The following is a 25,865-nucleotide window of genomic DNA, read 5'->3' as shown; positions in this document are numbered from 1 at the left end:
ACATGCCTATGTGTCATTACTCCTGGGAGACCAGTTCTCTCCAGGAGGGATTTGGTATGGAGAGCTCTGGCACAGGGTCAGCTCCAGGGTATGGATGGAAACTGGAAGGGTCTAGTCTCCCTGACTCTTTCTTGGTTCCTGTGTCCTGATGGTCCTGGGAGGGTCCCTGTTGGGGAAGGAATTTTAGAAAAAGTGGTGGTTTTACCTGTGCTCACAGGTGTGTCACAGCTCCTGGGAAACCAGTCCTCTCCTGACAGAATTTGGGTATAGAGTGCTGTGGCACAGAGATCAGCTCTAAGGAAGCCTTTCTTCTAACAATTTTTTTTTATCTAGATTAAAACTTGAGTGATCTTCACTCAAAAGTTGGCTTACATTACCTGTGATAAGTTTGTTTCTAAGTGTTTTCTTATCTTTCTTCAGAACATTTGTAAGATTTGGGCAGTTGCAAATTATTTTTCTAAATATTGATGTGGTAAAAGATTTTTATGTTGACTATAAGGCCATCGAAGCATTGAGATCTTTAAAGCATGAGGTTAGGGTAAATAATCCAGACACAGAGGCACCCCTTAATAGGGATTCCTCTCACAATACCAGGCTGTCAGAACAGTTCTCTACCATGTGCCAAGAAAGCTTTAAGGAAACTTCTTAGTATAGGACAAAGAGATAAGATTGTCTGGTCAGAGCTAAATGGGCAGAAGTGTGAAAAAATACATTGTTTACACAGTACTGAGCCTCAGGTACTTTGTAAGAGTATCACACAATAAGACTAATATAGAATCATTCACTTGGCCCCTTTTCCCAGTCCTGGCTACCATTGCTCTAAGTTCACTAGAAGAACCAAAGACAAACAGAAGTCAGTATGATCTGAGCCTAAGAGTGTTCTCTCTACATTGCAGGTTGATTCAAAGGATCACGGATGCTGTATGTATTCTAGAATTGCTTTGTTAAGTCGCATTCTTGATAAAAATTAAGCACTTACTGCACCACTCTTTTCAGAGTGAACTGATAGCAGTGAGAATATCAGGCTTGGTTTAGAACAACTGGTATTCCAAGAGACACAATCATAGTCATGTGTCTTTAGTTCTATCATTTATTTTAGTCACCCTGTGATTTTCCAAAACAAACAATATCTATATGTGTTTCCTTCCCCCCAATTGTTTGGCTCTATTTTCCAGTCCAATGGAAAAAAAAATGGAGAGTTCACACTTTCCCCACAATAGTTTGTAGCTCACCACAGACATCCTTGATTGATTTGTTTCTCAGTGTATATCCTGCTGAAGAAGAACCTACCAGGACAGGGAGTCACGTGACCCAGAGTGTGAGCTAGAGTCTAGGAGAACAAAATGTGTCTCCAGATAGGAGGTGTGAAAGTAACATTCCAAATTATAAACTGTGTTTTTTTTATTCTATCGAGATTTGGGTAGAAATTATGGAGGAACTCTAGCTTTCCAGAATAATTCCAACAAACAGTGAACTCTGAACTGTACTTTAGCTGTCTCATTGGTCAAAGGTGAAGGTAGCATCCATGCATTATGCTGGAGATACTAGTTTCAAAGCTAGAGACAGCACAGGTAGGCTCTGGTTGTTTAGCTCACAGAAAACTAGGCTATGATGCAGAAGGCATTGGGTTCAATCCTCAGCACTGCATTCCTTGGGGAGTTGGTATACAGTTTTGTAATCCCAGCACTGTAGAGAGGAATGCATGGTGAGCAGTCTGAGGCATTTTCTGGTCAGCCCAAGTTGTGACATGAGACCCTGTCTGAGAAGAGTAAAACAGCTGCCAGAAACAACAAAAACCAAAACAACCCAGAAAAATAAAAACCTTTTTGCTTCTTATCAGAAAAATGGGAGACTCTACATCAGAAAACATGGTGGATGGGTGTCATCATTGGGTTTACTTCAACATGGCTTATTTTAGAGAAATACTTTAGTGCTATAGATGCTATTAGTGTAAGTCCAAAGAGCCCCACATTTTATGGCTCATGTCAACTAAGTTACTAATATGGTCTCATTATTTTGAGCTACACTTTGTGTCTGAAGGCTACTTCCCCTCACTGGTGCTGTTCCCATGTTGGCTAATAGGAAAGTGTAGGGAGCCTATACACTCAGTGGAAGTATATACTCATTATCAAACAATATGATTTCATGTCACTATTTTAATATGCCTATGAACGAGGGAATATCTACGGATTGTTGCTCTTAAAGGCAAATAGGACTGTGTATCTTGTTCAAGCCTAGACTGTGGATAGTAAAGTGTGTAGTGTAGAAACTCGACTTTGTTGTGGAACAATGAGCAGGAGAGGTGTACACACTCAGACCTAGTGAAGGCTGTGCCCTTCTCTGGGACTACTCTTAGTTCAGGCTTCACAGAGAGAGTGTTGGTGACAGTTGTCACCTAGAAAGTGGTATGCACAGACACATCCATTAAATCACCAAATCACCAGACTTCTTGTCTTGTTCAGTGAGTTTGAAGGCTTATCCAGAATATATCAATTGAAGGGAAATGCCCTCTGTCCACACTGTAATATAACAGCCTTGTTAGAATGGCTTAGAGTCTGAATCACTGTGGGGTCATTGTATGCTAAACATTGCTATGAAAATGGAGGCATTGGAACTAGCCAAACTCCCTCTTAACACTCCTTTTGGAGAAAATGGTTAGTATTTAAATTAGGAACTAAAAAAAGTAGAACATCCATCCCTGTTCTGAGTCTTTTCTCTCAGGGTAATTATGTCACAGTGGCATAAAGACAGCCTCTTCCCTACTTCTCTGTCTGAGTGTGGTATTATACAATCTTCACAGATTGTGCAACACCAAGTTTAGGTGAAAAATGAAAAGAACAGCCACTGCCTACTGGTCTGAAGCTGGACCCAACCACTGCTGTCTTGCTGATTCTTCTTTCAGTCAGCAAACACCACAGAACACTCCTGTAGACTTACTGCTACTCTTTAAGGCTCTATGTTCCTTTACTTTCTGAGATTCATCAGGCTTAATGTAAGTGCTTGGGCAATAGAGTGTCATAGTGCCAACAGTGGTGTACCTAGTAGTTGCGTAAGTCTCACTAGGTTTACATGCATCTTAATGGCTATCTAACACACTGAGTCCCATTGCTTCTCTGTCAATACTGTCATTCCCATAAACTGAGGCCTTACTACGCCATACTTGTGTTAAATGGACCCTGATGTTGTGATATTCCAGAAGTAATTCTCTGTATCAGATGAGTGTGCTTGAAAGTCACTATTGAGATCAAAGTCATACACAGAACAGTTGTTAGATTTTTTGGGTTTTGTTTATTTTTAAAATTCAACTGAGCTGACCCCTATTTTTTGTGAATGCATTCCAGTTAGTTCGATCTTGACAAAGCTGAGGCGTAGGCCCACCAACTCCTCGAGGGTCAAACCCGAAAGATCACCTGTGGATGTGAAGGCCTGCGGCCTTGGTAAAGGTACTGTTGATATTCAATAATTAGTTTGATTTATTAATAGTCATTGGTGGTAACACTTGTATTACTCACTTTCCTGTTGCTGTGATCATACACTAGGAAGAAAAGCAGCTTATAGAAGAAAGATTTTGTCCCATTAAGATCACACAGGGATCAATGTCAATCATGGTGATGAAAGTCATGGCAGCAAGCAGCCTGAGAGACCATGATTTTAATGGCAAACAGAAAACAGCCACCTGGAAGTTGGGTGAGGCTGTGAATTCTCAAAGTCTGCCTACAGTGGTGTAGATTCTCCAGTGATGTTCGACTTCCTAAACATTTCACAAGTTTTCCAAACAGCATCAACTACCAGGGCACAAGGTTTCCATTATAGGAGCCTGTGGCTGCCCCAGCACATTGTACTTCTGGCCTCTGTAGGCTTATGACCATATTATAATGCTAAATGCATTGCGCTCAATTTGAAAACGTCTCCACAGGGTGCCAAGCCTTAATTGATACATACACAGCATAACTCCTTCACCTAAGGTTCAGGGAACATCAAGGAAGACTGAATAGAAAAGTTGTAAAAACCAGAAGAGCAGGAAATCTGCTCCCAGAAAAATGACAGGGAAGCTTCACCAAATGATAGCTCAACAGTATGGCTGCCTACACAAGACCTGAAGTAGATACAATACCAACAGAGAAGCTAACATGGAAGAGGAGAATCTCACTGAGCCCCACCCCTAGGGAAAGAAGTGTAGACAACTGGAGACTACTGAGAACAGGAGAAACAGTCTTCTTCAGAGATGAACTCCTCCCCCTCCCCCAACCCCGTTATCCAACAGTGAGTGATCAACCCTGAGTCATATACATACAAGTCACATCAGACAGGTTACTGAACAGGTTGCACTCACATATTCATTCTGAAAAGTCCCATGTTCAACCACAAACTGGAAAGAGAGAGAATGAACAGGAGTTAGGGGGAGGCTAAGGGCTCTTCAAACCCTTTCGTCAGTAACATCCTTCAGCAAGGCTGTCCCCTAAAGGTTCCATGACCTTCCCCATCAGAGCCACTATCTAAGGACCAGATGTATCTGAACATATAGGGGACATTTCTTTTTCAAACCATAATACTATATCACTCTTTAAAAATACTAAAACTATCTTGCTTAATTTTAATGTGCCAAGTGTTCCTTTCCATAGCCCATCAGCACAGTGCAACCATAGAACTTAACAATGTAATTCAATGGCCATTGTGGTTCTCACTGAATGATATGAACCAAAGGAAAGCGGAGCAGGTTCTTGGGGGAGGCAGTGTGGGTTCACCTACTACAGACAGTAATATGTAAGCCACTCTCCACAGACTTGCTTCCAGACATTAATGTCATGAGTGATGACAACACTGAAAATGAGTTTTTTTCTGAGACCAGCTTGAATTGCAAAGATCATGGAAGGTACTAGCACTTCTGGTCAGATCCAATGAGAGGGTATAGCAGCAGTCAGCAGTCAGGTGATTCCTTCTGCTTGGGAGGCAAAAGAAGAGAGAAAGTCAATGTAAGGATTTCTGAATGGGGAGAAGGAATAAGGCACCCCCATGACTCAATCATCATGTTTAGTTGCTTTTCTTGTTTCTGTGACCAAATAACAGAAAAAAAAATTAATGAAGTAAGGGTTTATTTTGGCTTATAGGTCAAGGGTACATTCTGGAAGGAAAATGTCTCAGCAGGTGTATGGCGCTGGCTGGTCATGTTGCATCTTTTCTCAGGAAGGAGAGAGTACATAGAGTTAGTCTTAAGTCTTCTCCAGTGACTCACTTTGTCCACAAAGGCTCCTTCTTCTACAAACTTTCTTGTGCAGTACCATCGGCTGAGGCTCTGGGATGGGGGGCATTTATAAGAAAGCCAGACACACATTCTGTACTTTTCGCCTTGTGTAGAGTGATCATCTCATATCACATAACCTGGACTCGAGGTAAAAATACAAGAACCTGCTTTCTTTTTGACTCCTTTGTCATCCTTTCAGATAGGAAGAGAGTATGTTTCACATGCAAAGCAGTGACCATGCCATCTGATCAAGAGTTAATATAGTTTGTCACAATCTTGGCAGCTGTCCTGATGTCTACTTGCTTTCCTGTGTCCTTAGCCTGCTGTGTAAAAAATAAGTATTTTAGTAATTTCCTGCGTACTGCCTTTTGCTGAAGCCACACAGCTGATAGAGGGAATCTGTTTGGACACTGGGCAAGTTAGATAACATGAAAGCATATCCTAGAGACACCTGTGTAGACTTCACGTTATTGTGCATGCCGTGTAGTGTAGAAAGCAAATGGAAAGACTTGATTTGCTATGTAAGATCAGTTTTTCACTAGGAACGATTTCTTCCTGTATCTTTATATCCTTCTTGCTGGTTAAGTGACTAGCTCAGTTAATAAAGTGCTTGCATTCAAGCATACAGACTTTCCCATAACTTGACCAATAGCTCAAGGAAGACAGGGGCATATTTCTGAGGCAGTTGTAATATAAGAGAGTGGATTTTCTAACTTTAAGAGTACTAGACATTTAAACAAATAATGGTAACCTAACCAGTCTTTTATAGTTCATTTTATTCAAGCAGGATCTTCTGACTAGTCAGGTGGTTGGGAGTTCCTGAAGAGTAACAGTGATTTTACTTTCACAAGTGGATGCTAAATATACACTCAGGCCAACACAGGAATTAATTTTAAAGTTTTATCTGTTGCTGAGCAACAAAAGTCTGTTTTAAAGTATTACAGTGAATACCTTTGGGATAAACAAGGATATATCTGAGAACAGTAGCTTGAGAATTGACTCTAGGTCAACGATACATGTGTACTGAATGCTTCCTTAGTGATGATGGCTATTCCCTGGATGGAACTGGAGAGGCCTGATGATGAATAGACCCTAGGTCAGAATGTTGCCAAGGAGGGAGGCAGGTGTGTGGCCCTGAGGCTGAGGTTGCAAACTGCTGACCTGTGCTTATGTTTAGGCTATGAGAACCTTCACCATTGTACAAGAGTATCTCTTCTGTACGAATTTCCCTGTTGCTGAAGCAACTAGAGATTCAGGGGGCAGATGATCAAAATTCTCAGCCTTAATGTGATTTGGGGTGACTGAACCTCGACATCCACCTTACAAAAGGAATACAAAGCATGACCCAGCAAAGAAAACCTAGCAGGAGACAAAAACAATGTGTGGTGGTTATTATTTAAAATGTAAAAATGTCAGTATCTTGCACTCATCAATAAGGTATTATGTATCAACGAGTAAATAATTTAGTGTCATTTCATCGTGTGCCTGATACTACATTAATTTTTCTTGAACATGTGTACATTTTCAAGATCAAAATTCTATATGCTAGGGCCATAGTATTTATAGTACATATAGTAATATGATTCAATGACTAAGTGTATATTTCTTACATTTCTTGGGACCTGAGTTGACAATTCTCACATCAATATGAAGGCAGAGGGAGAGAATCAACTCCACATCCTGTTCTTTGACTCCCGATAGATGCTACATAGCATGCATTCTTACATAGACACTGTGTATGTGTGCATTCACACACAGTAATGAATGAGCAATGTCAAAACATAAGATCATGGTAAAGGAATACAGAATCTGTGTATGTTGATCTGTAGTGGCTGAAAGAGGTTAGGAGAAATCTAGAAAGACTTGAAATCTGCTGGAAAAAGGGATAGAACTCTCATTTATCACAACCTTTATCCAGTGTTGACCCACTGGGGAATAACATTCCATTCTCATTTCTCTTGAGGTCTTGCATTGCTCTCCTTTTTCAGAGCTGTGAGAAGGGTTTTGCAGTGCTTCAACTATATTTGTTAACTCTATGCATCTAGGCGAGGCATATAGACTCAATCCATATGTCACTGTCACTGCCAACATAAAAACCCTTGCCCATGACAAGTGATGTCATGAGCTGAAAGTTCTTCCTGTCCCCCTAGATTTGAATGAGGAAGATCGAAGGAAGATTTTAGGAAAAGAGGCAACACTGCCACTGGTCTCAGGAGAAGAGTTAACAAGAGCATTGACTCACGTAAGATGGCTTTTCCTTCTTTTCTCAGATAGAAAGGTTACTTTCATGATACAATTTCTAGTGTAGATGAAAACAGGTGTAAGAATTTGACAGGCTACTGTATAGGAGAAGTTTCTGTTTCTTCTACAACTGTCCTCTTATCTTTCTGCCAGGGGTCTCCTAAGGTTAACACAGGTGGGTTGAGTTTCCCCAAATATTGATGTAGCAGAAGATTCCTTTGTCCATTAAGGGACATTGAGGCAGAGACACCTTTAAAGGATGAAGTTAGAGTAGATGATTGGGCTGCAGGGGCACTCCTTACAAGGGATTCATCTCACAGCACCAGGTTGCATAATGCTTCTCTACCAAGTTTCAAAGTAGCTCTGAGGGAACTCTTAGCAGGGGACAAAGGGATTAAGTTTGCCTGATCTGGGCTAAATGGGCAAAAGTGTAAAAATTACTTATTTTCTTCACATAGTACCCAGCCTCAGGTGTTTTATAAGAATGTCACACAACAGACTAATATCAAATCTTTGACTTGGCTATTCTTCCCAGTCCTGTTTACCACTAACCTGAGACACTGAACAAACTATAGACCTGTGCAAACATAACTCATTATGATCTGGGCCTAAGAGTGTTTTCTCTAAATTTCAGGTCCAGTCTCGAAGGAGAAGATTCAGTATGTATTCTGGAATGGCTGTGTTAGGACACACTGTAGATAAGAACACTGCACTTCCTCATTGTCGTTGTCTAGTTCTCCACTCTGTATTGGTTTATAAACATATTTATTTCCATTGTAAAAAATCTTCATGTTTCCCTCTCCCATTTCCCTACAGCTCTCCCCCACTGTCCCACCCATCCAAGTCTGTATGCTTCTCACTCTCTCCTTAGAAAACAGACAGGAAAAAAAAAAAAAGAAATAAAACACAGAAAAAGCATAACAAACACACACTCTGTCTCTCTCTTTCATACACATACACACACACTATAGAAATACAGAATCAGAAACCATAATATACAAAATATACAAAAATATTAGTAAGATAGAACATTGAAATATGAGACAAAAACAATCTATAAAAATGTTAGTTAGGTTGTTTTTTGTCGGCTCTACTGTTGGACACAGGATGTACCAGAAATGTGGTTTATATACCCAGTGAGAATCCACTTGAGAAAACTCATGTTTCCTTTGTGAGTGGGTGTCAGTTGCAGACAGCTTCTTGGTTAGCAATGGGAGCCCATGTTTACTCCCCATCATGGCGTGTGGACTTGTCTGGCTTGAACCTATGGATGCTGCCACCAGCTCTGTTGGGTCGTGTTTGTTTCTCATTCTTTTCAAAGCAACCTAATGGCAATGAGATTGTGGATGTTTGTAAAACAGCAACTCATATCTGAAGAGACACATGATGATCATGTGTATGTCGTTCCCTCATTCCCCTTAATGGGCTTGGGATTTCCTGTATCAAAACATGTCTTTATATGTTTTCTCCCAAAAGATATTCCAATTACCCATGTTAATTTTGTCAATGAAAAATACCAGAGACCATGCTTTACCTGTATCACTTAGTTAGTAGCTCATCACAGCAATGTCTGGTGGATTCAATTCTCAGTAGACCCTGCTACAGAAGCACCACCCAGGACAGGAGGTGAGTGTCCAGGTGGACAGCTAGGGAGTACAAGATCAAAATGTGTTCCCTGATATCTGGTATAAAAGTGACATTTTTAGTTATAAACTCAACTTATCTCCCCACGGAGACAGGAGCTGTCATTTCACAAGGACACATTCAGCTTTCCAGCTTGTCCCCAGAAATACTGCTGCCTATAGAGAATGGGAGCAGTTCCTTATCTGCTTTAGTGATCAGAGATCTCAGGTAGCAGCTGGGGATCAGGTGACAGTCATTCACAGCTGGGAAGGACAGAAAGCTGGTTTTGTGGTTTTGTTTGTGTTTTTACTCTGTCATTGGAATACCAGACTTTGACTCAGGGGTCTCTGGGTTTGATATTTAAGAGTGCATAAAGTGTGATGGGTGTACCTAGGTTTGTTAACCTAGCACTCTAGCAGGGGATCCTTGGTTATCAGGAACTCAATCTCATCTTCAGTCGCTGGCCTTTCCTAGCCAGACGAGCCCATAAGACAATGCCTGAAAGACCCACTGAGAGGAGCTGGCCACGAGAAGTTGTGGGGGAGGAATGCCACATGCCATGGTCCCTTACGCTACTTCTTTGGGAGGAATGGTGACTTTCTGTAGCAGGGATTGAAAATGGTTTTGTTTGTCAGCGACTTTGTCACAGTGACATTAGTAGGTAACTAGTACAGTGCCTTCATGTCAACTCGTGTCAGAAGTGGGAGGTGTAGTAAAAGTGTTGTAATGCCTTTCTGTGTAGGTCATACTGCTGTGTCTGTGAACTGTAAAACTCGCATTGTGTAAATAATGAAAGAAACAACCATATCTCCTTTCCAGAAGCCATCCAAATATGGTCTGTGGTTCTAACCATCACCATCCAGCTGATTCTCTGACATCAGCAAACACCATATAGGACCTTTGTGGCATCAGTGTTTGCTGTTAGGGGCTTTTTCTTCATTTGCCTTTTCAGCTTCCTTAGGGTTAATGTGCGTTCCTAGGAAACTGTAATGTTATACATCAAGATTCAGAACTGCACAATTGCACAGATTTCAATGTGTTCACATGGTTCTAGAGTGATGTGATGTTGTCCATCTCATACTCACACTGCTCTGTCGATACTGTCCCATCCATGTGAACAGAGACCTCACCTACACTACACAAATGACCATGCCATATCTCTATTGAGTGCTCACTGATTTCCATGAGTTTCCAGAGGTGACATTCTGAATCAGACAAGTGTGTTTGCAAGTCAGTAATGAGATCAAATGTTAAACACAGAAGAATTGTTAGTCTCTTGTTTGTCTCTAATGAATCCCGTGGACCTAAATGTTTTTGTTGTGTGTGCATTCCAGTCACTGCTATGCTGAAATTATGTGGGATTCGCTGGTCCATTTCATTCACGAGTGCTGTAGCACCTGCGCCTTCAGCAGTGACAACAGTGCCATCTACAGTGACAGGAGCAGAAAATGAAGCCGGTACTGTAGAAATTCAATAATTACAGCTATTACCAGTAGTTGTAGATTATACTGTATCTCCACTATAAAACAAATGAAGATATCTTGCAGTAGTGTTAGCATGGGAATTGTTCATTTCCCTAGCCCACTAAGTGTAGAACTATAAAACCACATTTAAACGCCTCTTTTGGTTCTGATGACATGATAAGGAACCAAAGGAAAGCTGAGCTGGTTCTTCTGTGAGGCTGTGTGGCAACAAGCACTCTGTGTGAGTCCCTCTGTCACCTGGCTCTCTTTCAGACTTAGGTGGCAGTGATGAAATGTCCAACTCATCTTGTCATACCTTTCTGAAGTACAAAGACACAGTTTCTTGTGGGTAATGGCATCCTGGTTGGATGCAGTGTAAGGGCCTTCTGGATAGAGAGAAGCCATGATGCAACTCTTATGGGATCATTTTGTTTGTTGTTTTCCTCCTTGCTATGACCTAAGAAATAGCACTGAAGGAAGGAAGTGTTTTCTGCCATGTTTGAATCCCTGGCACTGTCAGGATCAGTGTGGGTGGCCTTGTTTGTAGGAGACCACTTTGTCCCTTTGCATCCACATTGAGGAGGAAACACAGTAAGCAGAAGTGGGCCTGGGCTCCAGAATCTGAAGGTTGGCCCTTCATAACTCGTTAACTTCTCATAGGCCCCAGACCTTAAAGTTTCTGCTCTCTCCTGGGGTAGCATCACGTGCAGGCCCAAACCATGACACACAGAGATATGTAGATTGCACATGACATGTCCTATAAGGTGGAGCCCAGGTAGAAATCTAAGGACCCTCTTTCTTTTATTGCCTCTCTGTCATCTTTCCACAAAGGAAGACAGTAAATTCCAAGTAGAAAGAAATGACTATGTTGTATGGTCAGGAATTCAGTTTTATTTTTAATGTATGTTAGTAAACCAGAGTCCATGTTCTCTGCCGCCTTGTCCTCCAATTGCTTTCATTAATGATTATTTTAGTTTTTTCTTTCATGCCACGAGTACGGGAAACATGCTTATGGACAGAGACTCTATTTTGACAAAGGTCAGGTCAGAATGAACATATATCACATAAACAATGTCTATGGAATCTTAAAACAATTATTGTCTAGAGGCATGGAAACAGAGGCATGGAAAACTTGTGTGTTGTATAAAAATCAATCTATCATGCCAAATAATGACTCAAATGTCCCCTTTCATGTGGTTTTGAGGGCCAAGGACATTTAATTTGAAAAGATGCTTGTTTTGCAACCCTTCATCAATTGGCCCCCATCTAGAGGGAGTTTCCCTCCTATCAATGAGGCCTTAATAATGTAAGCCAGAATTTTTTTTAATTTCACAATACTGGAAATCATAATATAATGTTAATCCATCCAATGTTCTGAGGTTCATTTCATTCAGAATGAAGTCTATGAACCTCAGGCAACTAGAACCTTCTGTTGGAACCTTGCTAGACTGACTGTAAGAATAGATACCCTTGCCAAATAAGAGTTATTTTTAAACTTTTATCTAGTTCTGCCAAACCTGAATCTGTGTGAAACTAAAATTAGTATTTTGCAGGATAAGCAGAAATAAGTTGTAGAACAGCATTCACTGTAGTGCACTGTCTAAGCACCTACAGCACACTGCTGTGCTCCTTAGATCACACACTAACATCACAGACACATGTCCTTCAGTTATGACATGCATGCCCCACCGGGAGTCAACCAGCAATACTGAGACACATACCCAAGCTCATGATGCTTTTAGATAAAAGGGCCAAGCTGGGAATCAGTGTGTGGCTCTTAATTCTCAAGTTCTAAACTTGACCTGTGCTTATAATTCAGGCTTTGTGGTCATTAGCTACCATTCCAGACAGGTCATTTTATGTGTAAATTTCTGAAACCTATAGAAATACACATGAAAAGGTGAATCCAAAGCAACCTAGCCCAGGGCATATTTTGCTACTGAAATGCCCCAGTTCACCACTGTCATGATGTTCAAAGCCATAGGATTAACCAAATGAGATAAAGATTGTGGAGGCTCACCATTTGTGATGCTCACATTGAGTACTTGGTCACTCCTTTCCTCTGCCCCAGAACTCTTTAAGAATGGAGACAAAGGACAGTGTAACTGTGACCTTACAATTTTGCACCTCTGTGAACTGAACACTCTGAGAGAGTGACATATAATAATCAGAGACGCTCACCCTTGTGGAAAGTCTTAATCCCCAGTGGCCCATGGGTGCCACATCACCATCCTTCCCCCACTTAGTGTGAGCTGGTCAGATGAATCTGGGCAGCTGCTTCACACAATGAATACAAGTCATGACATGGTAAAGGGAATACAGAGGGAGAAATAAATGCTGAGCTATGTACTTTCTTTCAAAATGTAATGAAATCAGTATGTTGCACTACTCAATAAGATATTGTGTATCAAGGAGTGAATACTTATGTATCATTACATCTCTGGGATGATACATTCCTATACCTTGAACAATGTGTATGCTAAAATCACAATCCTATGTGCTAAGGTTGGCAAGATGACTGACTGGGTAAACATGTTTGCTTTTCAAGGATGATAACCTCAGTTTGATTCCAAGAATCCATATAAAAACTGAAGGAAAGAAACAACTGCCAAAGTTCTTCTCTGACTCTCACACATGTTATGAAATGTACCACCACACATATACATCATATGCACACATATGCATAATAATAATAATGTAATTTTTCAAAAATACGTATTTATTTGATACATATGAGTACACTGTATTTGTTTTCAGAGACACCAGAAGAGGGCATTATATCCCACTAGAGATGGTTGTGAGCCACTATATGGTTGCTGGGAACTGAACTCAGGCCTTCTGGGAGAGCAGTCAGTGCTCTTAATTGTTAAGCCATATCTCCAGTCTCTAATAAAAGTAATTTGAAAGCTAAAGTCATGTATGGTTAATGAATATAGGATATATTAACATTGGTCTGTGGTGGGTAAAATACATTTTGTGGATACCTAGAGAATAGCGAATTTTTTTTTTTTGAAAATGGTCTGAAGAAGTGATAGAAATCTGTAATTTAACATGACATTTATTGCAGTGTTTACCCAGTTGTCCCAGGTATTTTTTTTCCTCCAATACCAAAAGCAACTTGGTGCAAAAAAGGTTTATTTAGCTTACACTTCTCAGTAACAGTTCATCATACAGGGAACTCATGGCTGGAGTTCAAACAGGAATCAGGAGGCAGGAACTGAAGCAGAGAGCATGGAAGACCATGCTCACTGGCTTGCTTTTCCACACTACCAAAGGAGTCTTTAGAAACTGTTGGTTCTCTCTAGTGGGACAACCAGCTACAGCTACCACCAAGCCTGGGAGAGAAATTAATTTTTCAATTTCTTCTTCCCCAAGCCACTTGTGGTCCCACAATGTTTGTTGTATATAATATGTATATATGTAAAACATGACTTCATTTTCATACATACATACATACATACATACATACATACATATACATATGAAAGTTCCTAGAAAGCCATTCATCGTTTATCATAGATAGATAGAGGCCTGGAAACACTGGTTCTATTATCAGGGAAGGAATGAATAGCAGCATCAACAAGGCATATCCACATGGTGGCAACAGAGAAGCCATGCTGCCAGCACACTGTAAAATACCTTCCTCCTGCCATCCATCCAGCTTTCTTTTTAGATTGCAATCAGAGGAGGCACTCTCCTAATGCTGGGTGGATCTGCTGGCCTTAATTAAGGCAATCGACACAAGTAATTGCCTTAATTAAGGCAATTCTTTAGGTGAAGCTTCCTATTCATGTGATTCTAATTTGTGACGAGCAGGGATTAAAATCAACTTTAATACTGATCCAATTCAATATCAATTCAGTTTGACAGTGCTTTAATTCCCATTGTTTAGAAGGACAGCCATAGTTGTTCTAGTATAGACCACAGCTATAGTCCATTATGCATATCAAGTTAATAACTCTTGACTGTGACAAATGTTGCCAGGAGCTGAAAGTTCTTTCTATTCCTATAGAACTGCACAAAGAACAAATGAAGGCCTCAGGAAGAGAGGGGACACCACCATTGCCTGAGGTAAGTTGGCTTTCTTTATCCTCAGACAGTAAGGTTACTCTCGTGATACTTTATTTTTATGGCTCTCACATCTCTGTAATAAAACTGCTCACACACTACGGGTATTAGAGTACTTACAAGGGAGGAGGACAAAAGTCACCCATGATAAGACACAGCATGAGAGGAAAGTATAAATCATGTCAGGTTCCACAGTGCATGTCAGGAAGCTCCTCTTTTGCAGACATTTTCCTGTTTAGATGAAAACAGGTGTAAGAATTTGACAGGCTACTGTATAGGAGAAGTTTCTGTTTCTTCTACAACTGTCCTCTTGTCTGTCTGCCAGAGGTCTCCTAAGGTTAACACAGGTGGGTTGAGTTTCCCCAAATATTGATGTAGCAGAAGATTCCTTTGTCCATTAAGGGACATTGAGCCAGAGACACCTTTAAAGGATGAAGTTAGAGTAGATGATTGGGCTGCAGGGGCACTCCTTACAAGGGATTCATCTCACAGCACCAGGTTGCATAATGCTTCTCTACCAAGTTTCAAAGTAGCTCTGAGGGAACTCTTAGCAGGGGACAAAGGGATTAAGTTTGCCTGATCTGGGCTAAATGGGCAAAAGTGTAAAAATTACTTATTTTCTTCACATAGTACCCAGCCTCAGGTGTTTTATAAGAATGTCACACAACAGACTAATATCAAATCTTTGACTTGGCTATTCTTCCCAGTCCTGTTTACCACTAACCTGAGACACTGAACAAACTATAGACCTGTGCAAACATAACTCATTATGATCTGGGCCTAAGAGTGTTTTCTCTAAATTTCAGGTCCCGTCTAGAAGGCACAAATACAGTATGTATTCTGGAATGGCTGTGTTAGGGCACAGTGTAGATAAGAACACTGCACACACTCCTGTTTGTCTGGTTCTCCACTATTTCAAAGCATCTTTCTGGCAATAAGTTTGTGAATTTAGCTTAAAACCACCAGTGATACCCCAAGAGATATACCATGGTCACTTGTGTCTCATACCCTCATTTACCCTCATTGCTGTGAGATTTGAATTATGTGTTTTCTCCCCAAAGATAGCCCAATTGCTCAACCCAATTTTCAGCCAATTTTGTAAATGAAAAAACCTGAGACCATGCTTTACCTACATTATTTAATCAAAGCTCATCATAGTGGGGTATGGTAGAGTCATTTCTCAGCATAGCCTGCTACAGAAGAGCCAACCGTGATCAAATGCTCTTCTGTCCATCTCCTCTCATCCACATGGATTGAGATCATAACTACACTGACCATGTCACATCAGCTTTAAGTGTTCACTGATGTCCTTGGTCTTCCAGAAGTGACTTTGGGAATCAGACAAATGTACTTGCAAATAAGTAATGAGAGCAAATGTTTCAGCCAGGGCAGTGGTCAGCCTTCCTTTCATGTGATCCAGCTAACCTGTTTTTGTTGTGACTGCATTCCAGTTTCCCCTACATTGAAAAGACTGGGTTCTGTCCAGCATCATGAAAACAATGAAAACATCATGAAACCTCAATCAAAGAGTGTGCATACAGCAGAGAAGGCCTGTGGTACTCAAGACGGTACTGTGAAAATTCAATAATGTTTGAATTCTTAAAACCAACACATTAACCTTACTGTGCTTTGCCTGCATATATGTGGGTGAACCACATGTTGCATAGTACCAGTGGAGGCAAGAAGAGGGCATACAATAGACCAGAATTGGAGTACCACATGGATTTGAACCACCATGCTACTACAGAAATATTCCATCTCAATCCAGGGCTTCTATGCTGCCTTTGGCCATTCAGTTCCTGGAGAAAAGAAATTCAACCTTTAGATCTACCCTCTGTGCTACTAGAATCCATTCCCCCATCTATAATGCCAAGTTATAACTTGCCATGTTCCATCCTGGCAGCTCTAAAGTCCAATTTGCTACCCCCAGAGTTAAGTTTTCATGGTTCACCTATCTGATGACAGCTTCCCCCTTTCTCCACCTTCTTCTCCCTCTCCTCGTGGTTCTTCTCTCAAGCCAAGTCTGGGCAACCCCAAGCCCTGCTTCTCTCAATTCTGCCCACATGGCTACAGGTTATACTTGTAGGCTATATGCTATAGCTTTAGGCTGTAGGCATCTTTACTCATCAATCAGGGGTAACTTGGAGGGCAAGGTTGCATAGTGTCACTTGGGTCTATGTGCAGATTCTCTTGGCCTTGGGGACAACTAGGCCTTGGAGGCTAGTATTTAGCAGAATAATACATAGCAAAAGACCAAACTTCAAAACCATGTGGGTGCTGGGAATCAAACACTAGTCCTCTGGAAGAGCTGTGTTGTTAACTATAGGGCCATCTCTCAAGTTCCTAGTTCACTATTAATAATAGGAGCTGTAAGTAAGACTGTATCTCTGTGTCACAAGAATTAAGATGTTTTGCAGTATTTTTAATATATGAGGTGTTACTCTAGCTCATTAGGAGAGTGTCTATTGTGGTTCTCAGTGACTGATGTGAGCCAAAGGAAGTTGAGCTCGTTCTCATGTGAGGCAGGGTAGCTTCAGCTATAATGGTCACTAAGGTAGGAGTCACTCACTGTCTCCATTGATTGTCTTCCAGATGTTGATATGTTTGAAGATAGGACTGAAAATGACTTGGGTATGAGGACCAGCCTCTATAGCAATGACCTTGGTGGTGGTATGGTAATGGTAATCCTGGTCACATCCAACTCTTCCCTGCCTTTCTTCCAGATACTGGTGATTTGGATGACAGTGATGTTGTGAATGAGTTGGGTAAGGAGAACAGCCTTCAAAGATGGTCTTGGTAGTGGTAGGTCATTGCTGGTAAGATCTCGTTCTTCACTGTGTCTGTTGGTTGCTCTGCCATTTAAACAGGATCTTTGCCATCACACCTGCTTCCTCCTGTTTCCTTTGTTGTGCTTAATGAAGCTCTTGGCAATTTTGTCCATAATAGTTTGACTTTGGGAAACTGACCTGTGACAGAGGGAATCTAGCTGGTGGGACTAAACTCTTTCATGCACACTTGGCACAAACCTGGAGACAGGAATCTTACAGTTGGACCACCAGTACAAGACGAGCAGACCTCATTGTGCTCTGTCCATACACGCAGAACCACATGCAGGTTTCTTTCTCTCCTTTTGGTCCTTTTAGTCCCACTTTATAGGACACACCTGGAGCAACAGCAGGGCACTCTAGCCTTTGCTCACTGTGGCTTCTGGGAGGTGAGCACAAAACTTGCACTTCATTTACAGCTGGTACTCTGCACACTTGAGGGGCTTGTAGGGGTGCCAGGCAAGGGGGCTTAGAGGGTGGCCTGTCCATTTGGGAGTCTCCCACCTAGTGAGCTGATGGGGGATATGGCCTTTGGCTCCTGTTTGGCCTGTTTTTCAAATATTCTCTCTTGAGTACATACGATGATGAGGACTGGATATTAAATATCTCCCACAGCTATGGCAGACAGTTAATAGAGCTAAAATACATGGACACTTGTCCGCCATCTCTTTGAAACTCTGGAGCCATAGAGTCACATATGTCCAAACCTCACTGTCCTACCCCTATCTTCTACCATCAAGTTGTCATGGCTACCTGAGACCTCTGGTTGTCCCCAGATATCTGTGGAGTTTCTGTGTGTTCCGCTTGAGAGAGTACTGAGGTATTTCTTCAGTTCTGTAGGCACTAGTTTGAGCTAAATATTCTTTCCTCCATTGCCTTCCCAGAAGCCTTTGAGGCAATGCCACAGCCTTTGCTTATCATAAAGTGTGATCTCTCATTGTCTGTGCACTGAGTCTCTGTTCTGTGTCCTGCTCAGCTCCCAAAACCTGCTTCCTTGGCCACATCCTGCAATCACTCTTTCTCTGAGTATCTCTTACCCATAGTCCCTTCTTCCTTCTGTTTCTTTAGGCTATGTTGGTACTGGATTCTTTGCCTGACAGTCCTAGGAGACTCTGGGATCTTTTTCACCTGTTACCTTGCTCCTGACCTGGTGTCCCTAGTCCTTCCAGCTAGAGAACTGAGTATTTTATTAATAGTTCTTCACTTAACCACTATCTCTCTGTCAGAGTACTTTGTGCCTTATGAATTATGGTCCTAGTGAACTCCCTTACAAAGTTGCTCACACAGACTTGATCCCAATGGTGAGAAGACAGAACTGAGCACTTCATAGGAATATTCCTAGGGAGACAGACATTTGAGACTTAGTATGCCACCTCAGTTGCTCCTTTTACTGGGTAGCAGATATGAAGTTTGCTGATGACCAGCTGTTCAAGTAGGAGAACTGTACCAAGAGGGAGGAGTTCAATGCCCTGAGAAGTGTTATTCCCAGCATGAGAATAGACACAGGGAAAGAATCAAAACCAGCAGCACTTTCCCCAAACGTGGGGCATAGCAGGAAAGAAGGCACCTCAGTGGTCACTTTGATCTTTCCAGGGAACTGTGACAAGAATTTTGTCAAAACCTCATCTCTGTCTCTTAACTAAATTAATTTCTGTTTCCAGATTCAGAGACGAAGGCTGTACCTGTTCATCCTCCACGTCGTGCATGGGAGGACAACAGGAAAATCAGAAAGTGACCTGTCACAGCAGGAGACATGGCTGAGCCATTAAAGGCTAAGCTCACAACCATAAAAATATAAGTAACTGTTCCTCCTGTATTCACCCCAGATGTAAATATGTTAAGCTGACTGTTAAATTGTTTTAAAAATAAAATGTTGATAAATATATTAGTATCATTAAATTGCACTTAAAGAACAACTCTGGAAACGTGAACAAATTAGTGAGCTGGGAAACAAATGCAGGCATAACTTAGGTCTACAGGTAAGAGTCCTATGTGTGGGTAAAAGGAAACCATCGAAACCCCCACTGGAGTGGAACTGGTGACTGTCCAGTGACAAGGCAACAGTCTAGGACCTCAGGTCCTCTTGTGCTTCCTCAAACAGGAGGATAAAGAGAAGGATGTGCTCAAAAGGAGCAGAGTGGACCCACCTGCCTAAAAGACCCCTCTTCTGTGTCATCCAGTGCAGTGTTGTCATCAATCACGCGGCCATACATCCGGATGTTGTACTCATCCCATGTCACAGTACCATAGCTGTTCTTATCACTTTCGATAAACTGCTGTTTGGCTTCTTGCATAGTGTAATGCTTAAAAGACATCTGAATCCACTGACTGAGTTCATCTACAAGAATTTCCCAGAACACAAGAATATTTACAAGAATTCCAATCTGAGTGATGATTTTTAACTGTTTTTGAAAAAGTAATTTCAGTGTTTGAAAAAATAGAAAACTGGCCTATTAGTATTGATAAAAATAAGGAGGTGGGGAGAACCTGAGAGTCCAGGGATTTTGGAATTATCCTGTCTCTTAAGAAACATAGATAATTGAATGGCTATTTATCTTACTATGCTTTAGAAAAAATTATGATTTATAAAAGCTTTAAGTTTTTCTTTAACTTATGAGTTTAAAAAATATGCATGTGCATACACATTTTACACACACATAGTATGTGCTTTTTTTTGAGACAAGGTCTATGTACCTGGATTGGCATAGAATTTACTACATAGACCAGATTGGCCTCAAACTCAGAATCCTCCTGCCTCTGCCTTCCAAATGTTGGAATGGATTATAGTTGGGTCCATCACACCTTAATCAAGATGTGTTTAGTAGACATGGTTTAAACTGTGAACAGTAGTCAGGCCCCTGAAGGCAGAGAAGTGCTGTTCTGGTAGAGTTCCTTTAATCATCATAGCATGTGGAAGAAATTTTAACAAAGCAGTAATGATAATTTCTGCCTTTCTTGTATAACTTCCAGTATTTGCACTTCCAGTATTCCATGCTATTTGCAAGCTTTTTTAAAAAATCAAATATTTCACAAAACATAATGGAAGATGTGAAGATTCTCTATACAAAAAAACTGCAATGATTTGAGATTCTATGTCTTATCTACTGAGGTATAAAGACATTTCCCAAGTCATGTTCTTAAAAAATGAAAGCAGATATCTTAGAAATTCAAAAGGCATGCTATGCTCAGGGATCAGAAGCATCCATCCAGCACGATGTGATATTTTTCCCTGTTTGAGACACGTATTCAGTGTAATTTCTTCCTAAGTCCCAGGAATTTTGTTCTGTAGAACTGACAAGCGATTCTTAAACTATTATTCAAAGAAAAGGCCAAGTAACACAACAACAACAACAAAATAAATAAATAAAAAGATTAACTTCACCTTTACAAAATGAGGAAGGACTCACACAATGGGACTGTTTTTGTTTGAGTGTGAAATGTTCTACATGAGTGTGCTCGTGTTTAAACACTTGTTCCCTAGATGGAAGAAGTGGGTTTTGGGAAGCAGGTGTAAACTTTGATTTGCCTGCTATTATAAGAAGATGTTGCCACAGACACAGCCTGTGCTGTGTCCATGATGGAGTGTGTCTGAATGATGGGCTGAATAAACTTTTGTCAAGTTTGGGTTAATGACACAAAGACAACTAATGTATAAATACTGGACTCACTATAAAGTTGTAGTAACTGAACCAGTTTGGCATGATTGTCAAACAGTATCCAGAAACAAACCCTCACCCCCCAACACTTGATTCACGACCGACTTGCCAATAGCAAGCTGTGTGATAAAGACTGTCCTTCCAATAAATACTGCTAGACGAATTACCTAACCATGTGAGAAAAAATAACTTACACATACATATATTCTAGGTGAGTTTCAGATCCAAATGTTATAATCACAATAATAAAGCATATAGAAATTAACATAAGAAATTGACACATGATTCTTAAACTCATATTAAAAGAAAAGGCCAAGTAAATCAACAACAAGAACAACAAAATAAATAAATGAAACGATTAACTTTTGGGCTTTATGCTTTAACCTTTATGGCTCTGTGCAGGCAAAAATTAACAGACACAAAAATCACTGACCAATACCAAATGGTTTTACAAGTTTGATATTAACTTTAAGAATGCTTGTAAAAAATAGATAAGGACTTTCGGTCTTGGCCTGAGCACTGAGTGGGATCACCAGCTGCAGCTCTGCACCCAACCTCACAAAACCTAGATGAAGAGGGGCTATCAGGAGCTCTATCCTGGGCAGTATCTAAGGTAAGGATTCAGCAATGCTCTCCCCAAACAGGGAGTAACCAGGACACACAGCGACCCAGGAATTCACTCCTTGCCCAGAGCACTGGTACCTTCTGGTCTGGGCCTGAGTGCTCAGCAGATCCTGGGAGATAGCTTTGCACCCAATCTCACAGAACCCAGAGGAAGCGGGGCTGTCAGGAGATCTAACCCAGGCAGTGTCTTGGGTAAGGAGGCAGCAACACTCACACCAAATAGAAAGTAACTGGGACTCACAGGGAACCAGAAATTCACTCCTGGGCAGGAGTACCAGTTCCTTCCTGTTTGGGACCCAAGCACAGAGCAGATCCCAGGAGGCAGCTCTGTACCCAACCTCGAAAAACCCAGAGGTGGTAGGGCGCCCAGGAGTTCTAACCTGGGCAGTGTCTCAGGTCAGGAGACAGCAATACTCTACCCAAACAGGGAATAATTAGGACCTGCAGGGACCCAGGAATTCACTCCTGGCCCAGAGTACTGGTTCCTTCCTGTTTCCACCTGAGCACGGAGCAGATCTTGGACCTCAGCTCTAACACCAGTAGCAAGACTCATCTTAAACAGTTCTGACACAACCAAGATAATAGGAAAAACAAGGCTCCAGCCAGAGAAAGCTCAGGGAGCACCAAGGAGATCGAGATGTCGAAAGGCAAGTGCAAGAACACAAGCACCAGCAACCCAGAGTACTCAGCTTCATCAGAACCTAGTTCTCCCACATTAGAAAGTCCTGAATTACCCATATCACCAGGAAAGCAAGAGTCAGATCTAAAAATCACTTCTAATGATGATGATAGAAAACTTTAAGAAGGACATAAATAACACCCTCAAAGGAATTGAGGAGAACACAGATAAACAGCTGAAAGCCCTTAAAGAGGAAACACAAAAATCCCTTCAAGAATTACAAGAGAACACAACCAAACAGGTGAAGGAATTGAACAAAACCATCCAGGACAGAAAAATGAAAGTAGAGACAATCAAAAAATTACAAAGGGAGACTACCAGGGATATAGAAAACCTGGGAAAGAAATCAGGAGTCATAGATGCAAGCATCACCAACAGAATACAAGAGATAGAAGATAGAATCTCAGGTGCAGAAGATATCATAGAAAATATTAACACAACTGTCAAAGAAAACACAAAATGCAAAAAGTTCTTAACACAAAACATCCAGGAAATTCAGGACACCATGAGAAGACCAAACCTAAGGATAATAGGTATAGAAGAAAGTGAGGATTCCCATCTTAAAGGGCCAATAAATATCTTCAACAAAATTATTGAAGAAAACTTCCCTACCCTAAAGAATGAGATGCCCATAATCATCCAAGAAGCCTACTGAAAGCCAAATAGACTAGACCAGAAAAGAAATACCTCCCGTCACATAATAATCAAAACACAAAATGCACAAAACAAAGAATTTTAAAAGCAGTAAGGGGAAAAGGCCAAGTAACATATAAAGGCAGACCTATCAGAATTATACCAGACTTCTCACCAGAAACTATAAAAGCTAGAAGATCCAGGACAGATGTCATACAGACCCTAAGAGAACACACATGCCAGCCCAGGATACTATATCCAGCAAAACTCTCAATTACCATAGATGGAGAAACCAAGATATTCCGTGACAAAACCAAATTTACACAATATCTTTCCACAAACCCAGCACTACAAAGAATAATAGCAGGAAAGCACTAATAAAAGGAGGGCAATTATACCCCAGAATGAGCAAGATAGTAACCCCTTTCAACAAACCCAAAAGAAGATAACCACACAAACAACACCTCCACTGTTAACAAAAATAACAGGAAGCAACAATCTCCTCTCCTTAATACCTCTTAACATCAATGGACTCAATTCCCCAATAAAAAGACATAGGCTAACGGGCTGGATACACAAAGAGGACCCAGCATTTTGCTGCATATAGGAAACCCACCTCAGTAACAAAGTCAGACACTACCTTAGAGTAAAAGGCTGGAAAACAATTTTTCAAGCAAATGGTCCTAAGAAACAAGCAGGAGTAGCCATTCTAATATCGAATAAAATCAACTTTCAACTTCAAAAATGATAAGGAAGAACATTTCACACTCATTAAAGGAAAAGTCAACCAACATGAACCCTCAATACTGAACATCTATGCACCAAATAAAAGAGCACCCACTTTCATAAAAGAAACCTTACTAAAGCTCAAAGCACACATTGCACCTCACACAATACTAGTGGGAGATTTCCACACCCTACTCTCAGCAATGGATAGATCAAGGAAACAAATTAAACAGAGATACAGTGAAACTAACAGAAGTTATGAACCAAATGGACTTAACAGACACTTATAGAACATTTTACCCTAAAACAAAAGAATATACTTTTTTTTCTCAGCACCTCATGGTACCTTCTCCAAAATAGACCATATAATTGTTCACAAAACAGGCCTCAACAGATATAAAAAAATCGAAATAATCCCCTGCATCCTATCAGATCACCATGGTCTAAGGCTGGTTTTCAATAATGACAAAGACAAGGGAAAGCCCACACTCACATGGAAATTGAACAATACTCTACTCAATGATAATGTGGTCAGGGAAGAAATAAGGAAAGAAATTTAAGACTTTCTTAGAATTTAGTGAAAATGAAGACACATTATACCAAAACCTATGGGACACAATGAAAGTGGTGCTAAGAGGAAAGCTCATAGCTCTAAGTGCTTATGAAAAGAAACTGGAGAGGGCATACACTAGCAGTTTGACAACACACCTGAAAGCTCTAGAACAAAAAGAAGCAAATACACCCAATAGGAGTAGACGGGAGAAAATAATTAAACTCAGGGCTGAAATCAACCAAGTAGAAAGAAAAAGTACTATACAAAGAATCAATAAAACCAGGAGCTGGTTCTTTGAGAAAATCAACAAGATAGATAAACTGTTAGCCAGACTAATCAGAGGGCAGAGAGACAGTATTCAAATTAATAAAATCAGAACTGAAAAGAGGGACATAACAACAGAAACCGAGGAAATCCAAAAAATCATCAGATCTTACTACAAAGACCTATACTCAACAAAATTGGATAATCTGGATGAAATGGACAATTTTCTAGACAAGTACCAATTACCAATATTAAATCAGGAGCAGATAAACCATCTAAACAGTCCCATAACTCTGAAAGAAATAGAAGCAGTCATTAAAAGTCTACCCACCAAAAAACAGAAGTTCGGGACCAGAAGATGGTTTCAGTGCAGAATTCTATCAGACCTTCCAGGAAGACCTAATACCAATACTTTTCAAACTATTCCACAAAGTAGAAACAGAAGGAACACTACCCAATTCATTCTATGAAGCTACACTCATGCTCATACCTAAACCATACAAAGACCCAACAAAGAAGGAGAACTTCAGACCAATCTCCCTAATGAATATCAACACAAAAATACTCAATAAAATTCTTGCAAACAGAATTCAGGAACACACTAAAACAATTATCCATCATGATCAAGTAGGCTTTATTCCAGGAATATAGGGATGGTTCAATATTCGGAAGTCCATCAATGTAATCCACTATATTAATAAACTCAAAGAAAAAAACCACATGATCATCTCACTAGATGCTGAGAAAGCATTTGACAAAATTCAGCACCCCTTCATGATAAAAGTCTTGGAAAGATCAGGAATTCAAGGTCCATATATAAACATTGTGAAAGCAATATACCGAAAACCAGTAGCCAACATCAAATTAAATGGAGAGAAACGATGCAATTCCACTAAATTCAGGGACTAGACAAGGCTGCCCACTCTCCCCCTTCCTATTCAATATAGTACTGGGAGTCCTAGCCAGAGCAATTAGGCAACAAAATAAAGCCAAAGGGATACAAATAGGAAAGGAAGAAGTCAAACTTTCACTATTTGCAGATGATATGATAGTATATTTAAGTGACCCTAAAACTCCCACCAGAGAACTCCTAAGCCTAATAAACAACTTTAGCAAAGTGCCTGGGTATAAAATTAATTCAAACAAATCAGTAGCCTTCCTCTACTCAAAAGATAAACTGGCTGAGAAAGAAATTATGGAAGCGACGCCCTTCACTATAGTCTCACATAATATAAAATACCTTGGTGTGAATCTAATCAAGCAAGTAA

General features: G+C 40.6%; 1 protein-coding gene across 1 annotated transcript in view; it reads left to right on the top strand.

Annotated features, from left to right (window-relative positions):
- Positions 1–19,340, top strand: part of LOC143439249 (uncharacterized) — a 32,386-nt gene extending 13,046 nt beyond the window's left edge. Inside the window, exons 6-14 of the mRNA XM_076925328.1 lie at positions 897–921; positions 3,342–3,443; positions 7,393–7,484; positions 8,118–8,142; positions 10,441–10,563; positions 14,582–14,640; positions 15,444–15,468; positions 16,089–16,205; positions 19,124–19,340. Coding sequence (XP_076781443.1) covers positions 897–921; positions 3,342–3,443; positions 7,393–7,484; positions 8,118–8,142; positions 10,441–10,563; positions 14,582–14,640; positions 15,444–15,468; positions 16,089–16,205; positions 19,124–19,197 — 642 coding nt within the window. The 3' untranslated portion in view covers positions 19,198–19,340. The remainder of the gene's footprint in view (positions 1–896; positions 922–3,341; positions 3,444–7,392; positions 7,485–8,117; positions 8,143–10,440; positions 10,564–14,581; positions 14,641–15,443; positions 15,469–16,088; positions 16,206–19,123) is intronic.
- The last annotated feature ends 6,525 nt before the right edge of the window (positions 19,341–25,865 follow it).

The sequence above is a fragment of the Arvicanthis niloticus genome, chromosome 26 (genome assembly GCF_011762505.2).
Source record: "Arvicanthis niloticus isolate mArvNil1 chromosome 26, mArvNil1.pat.X, whole genome shotgun sequence".
Taxonomy (NCBI): domain Eukaryota; kingdom Metazoa; phylum Chordata; class Mammalia; order Rodentia; family Muridae; genus Arvicanthis; species Arvicanthis niloticus.
Note: the sequence above shows the minus strand (reverse complement) of the source record. Positions and strands in the feature narration are given on the sequence as shown.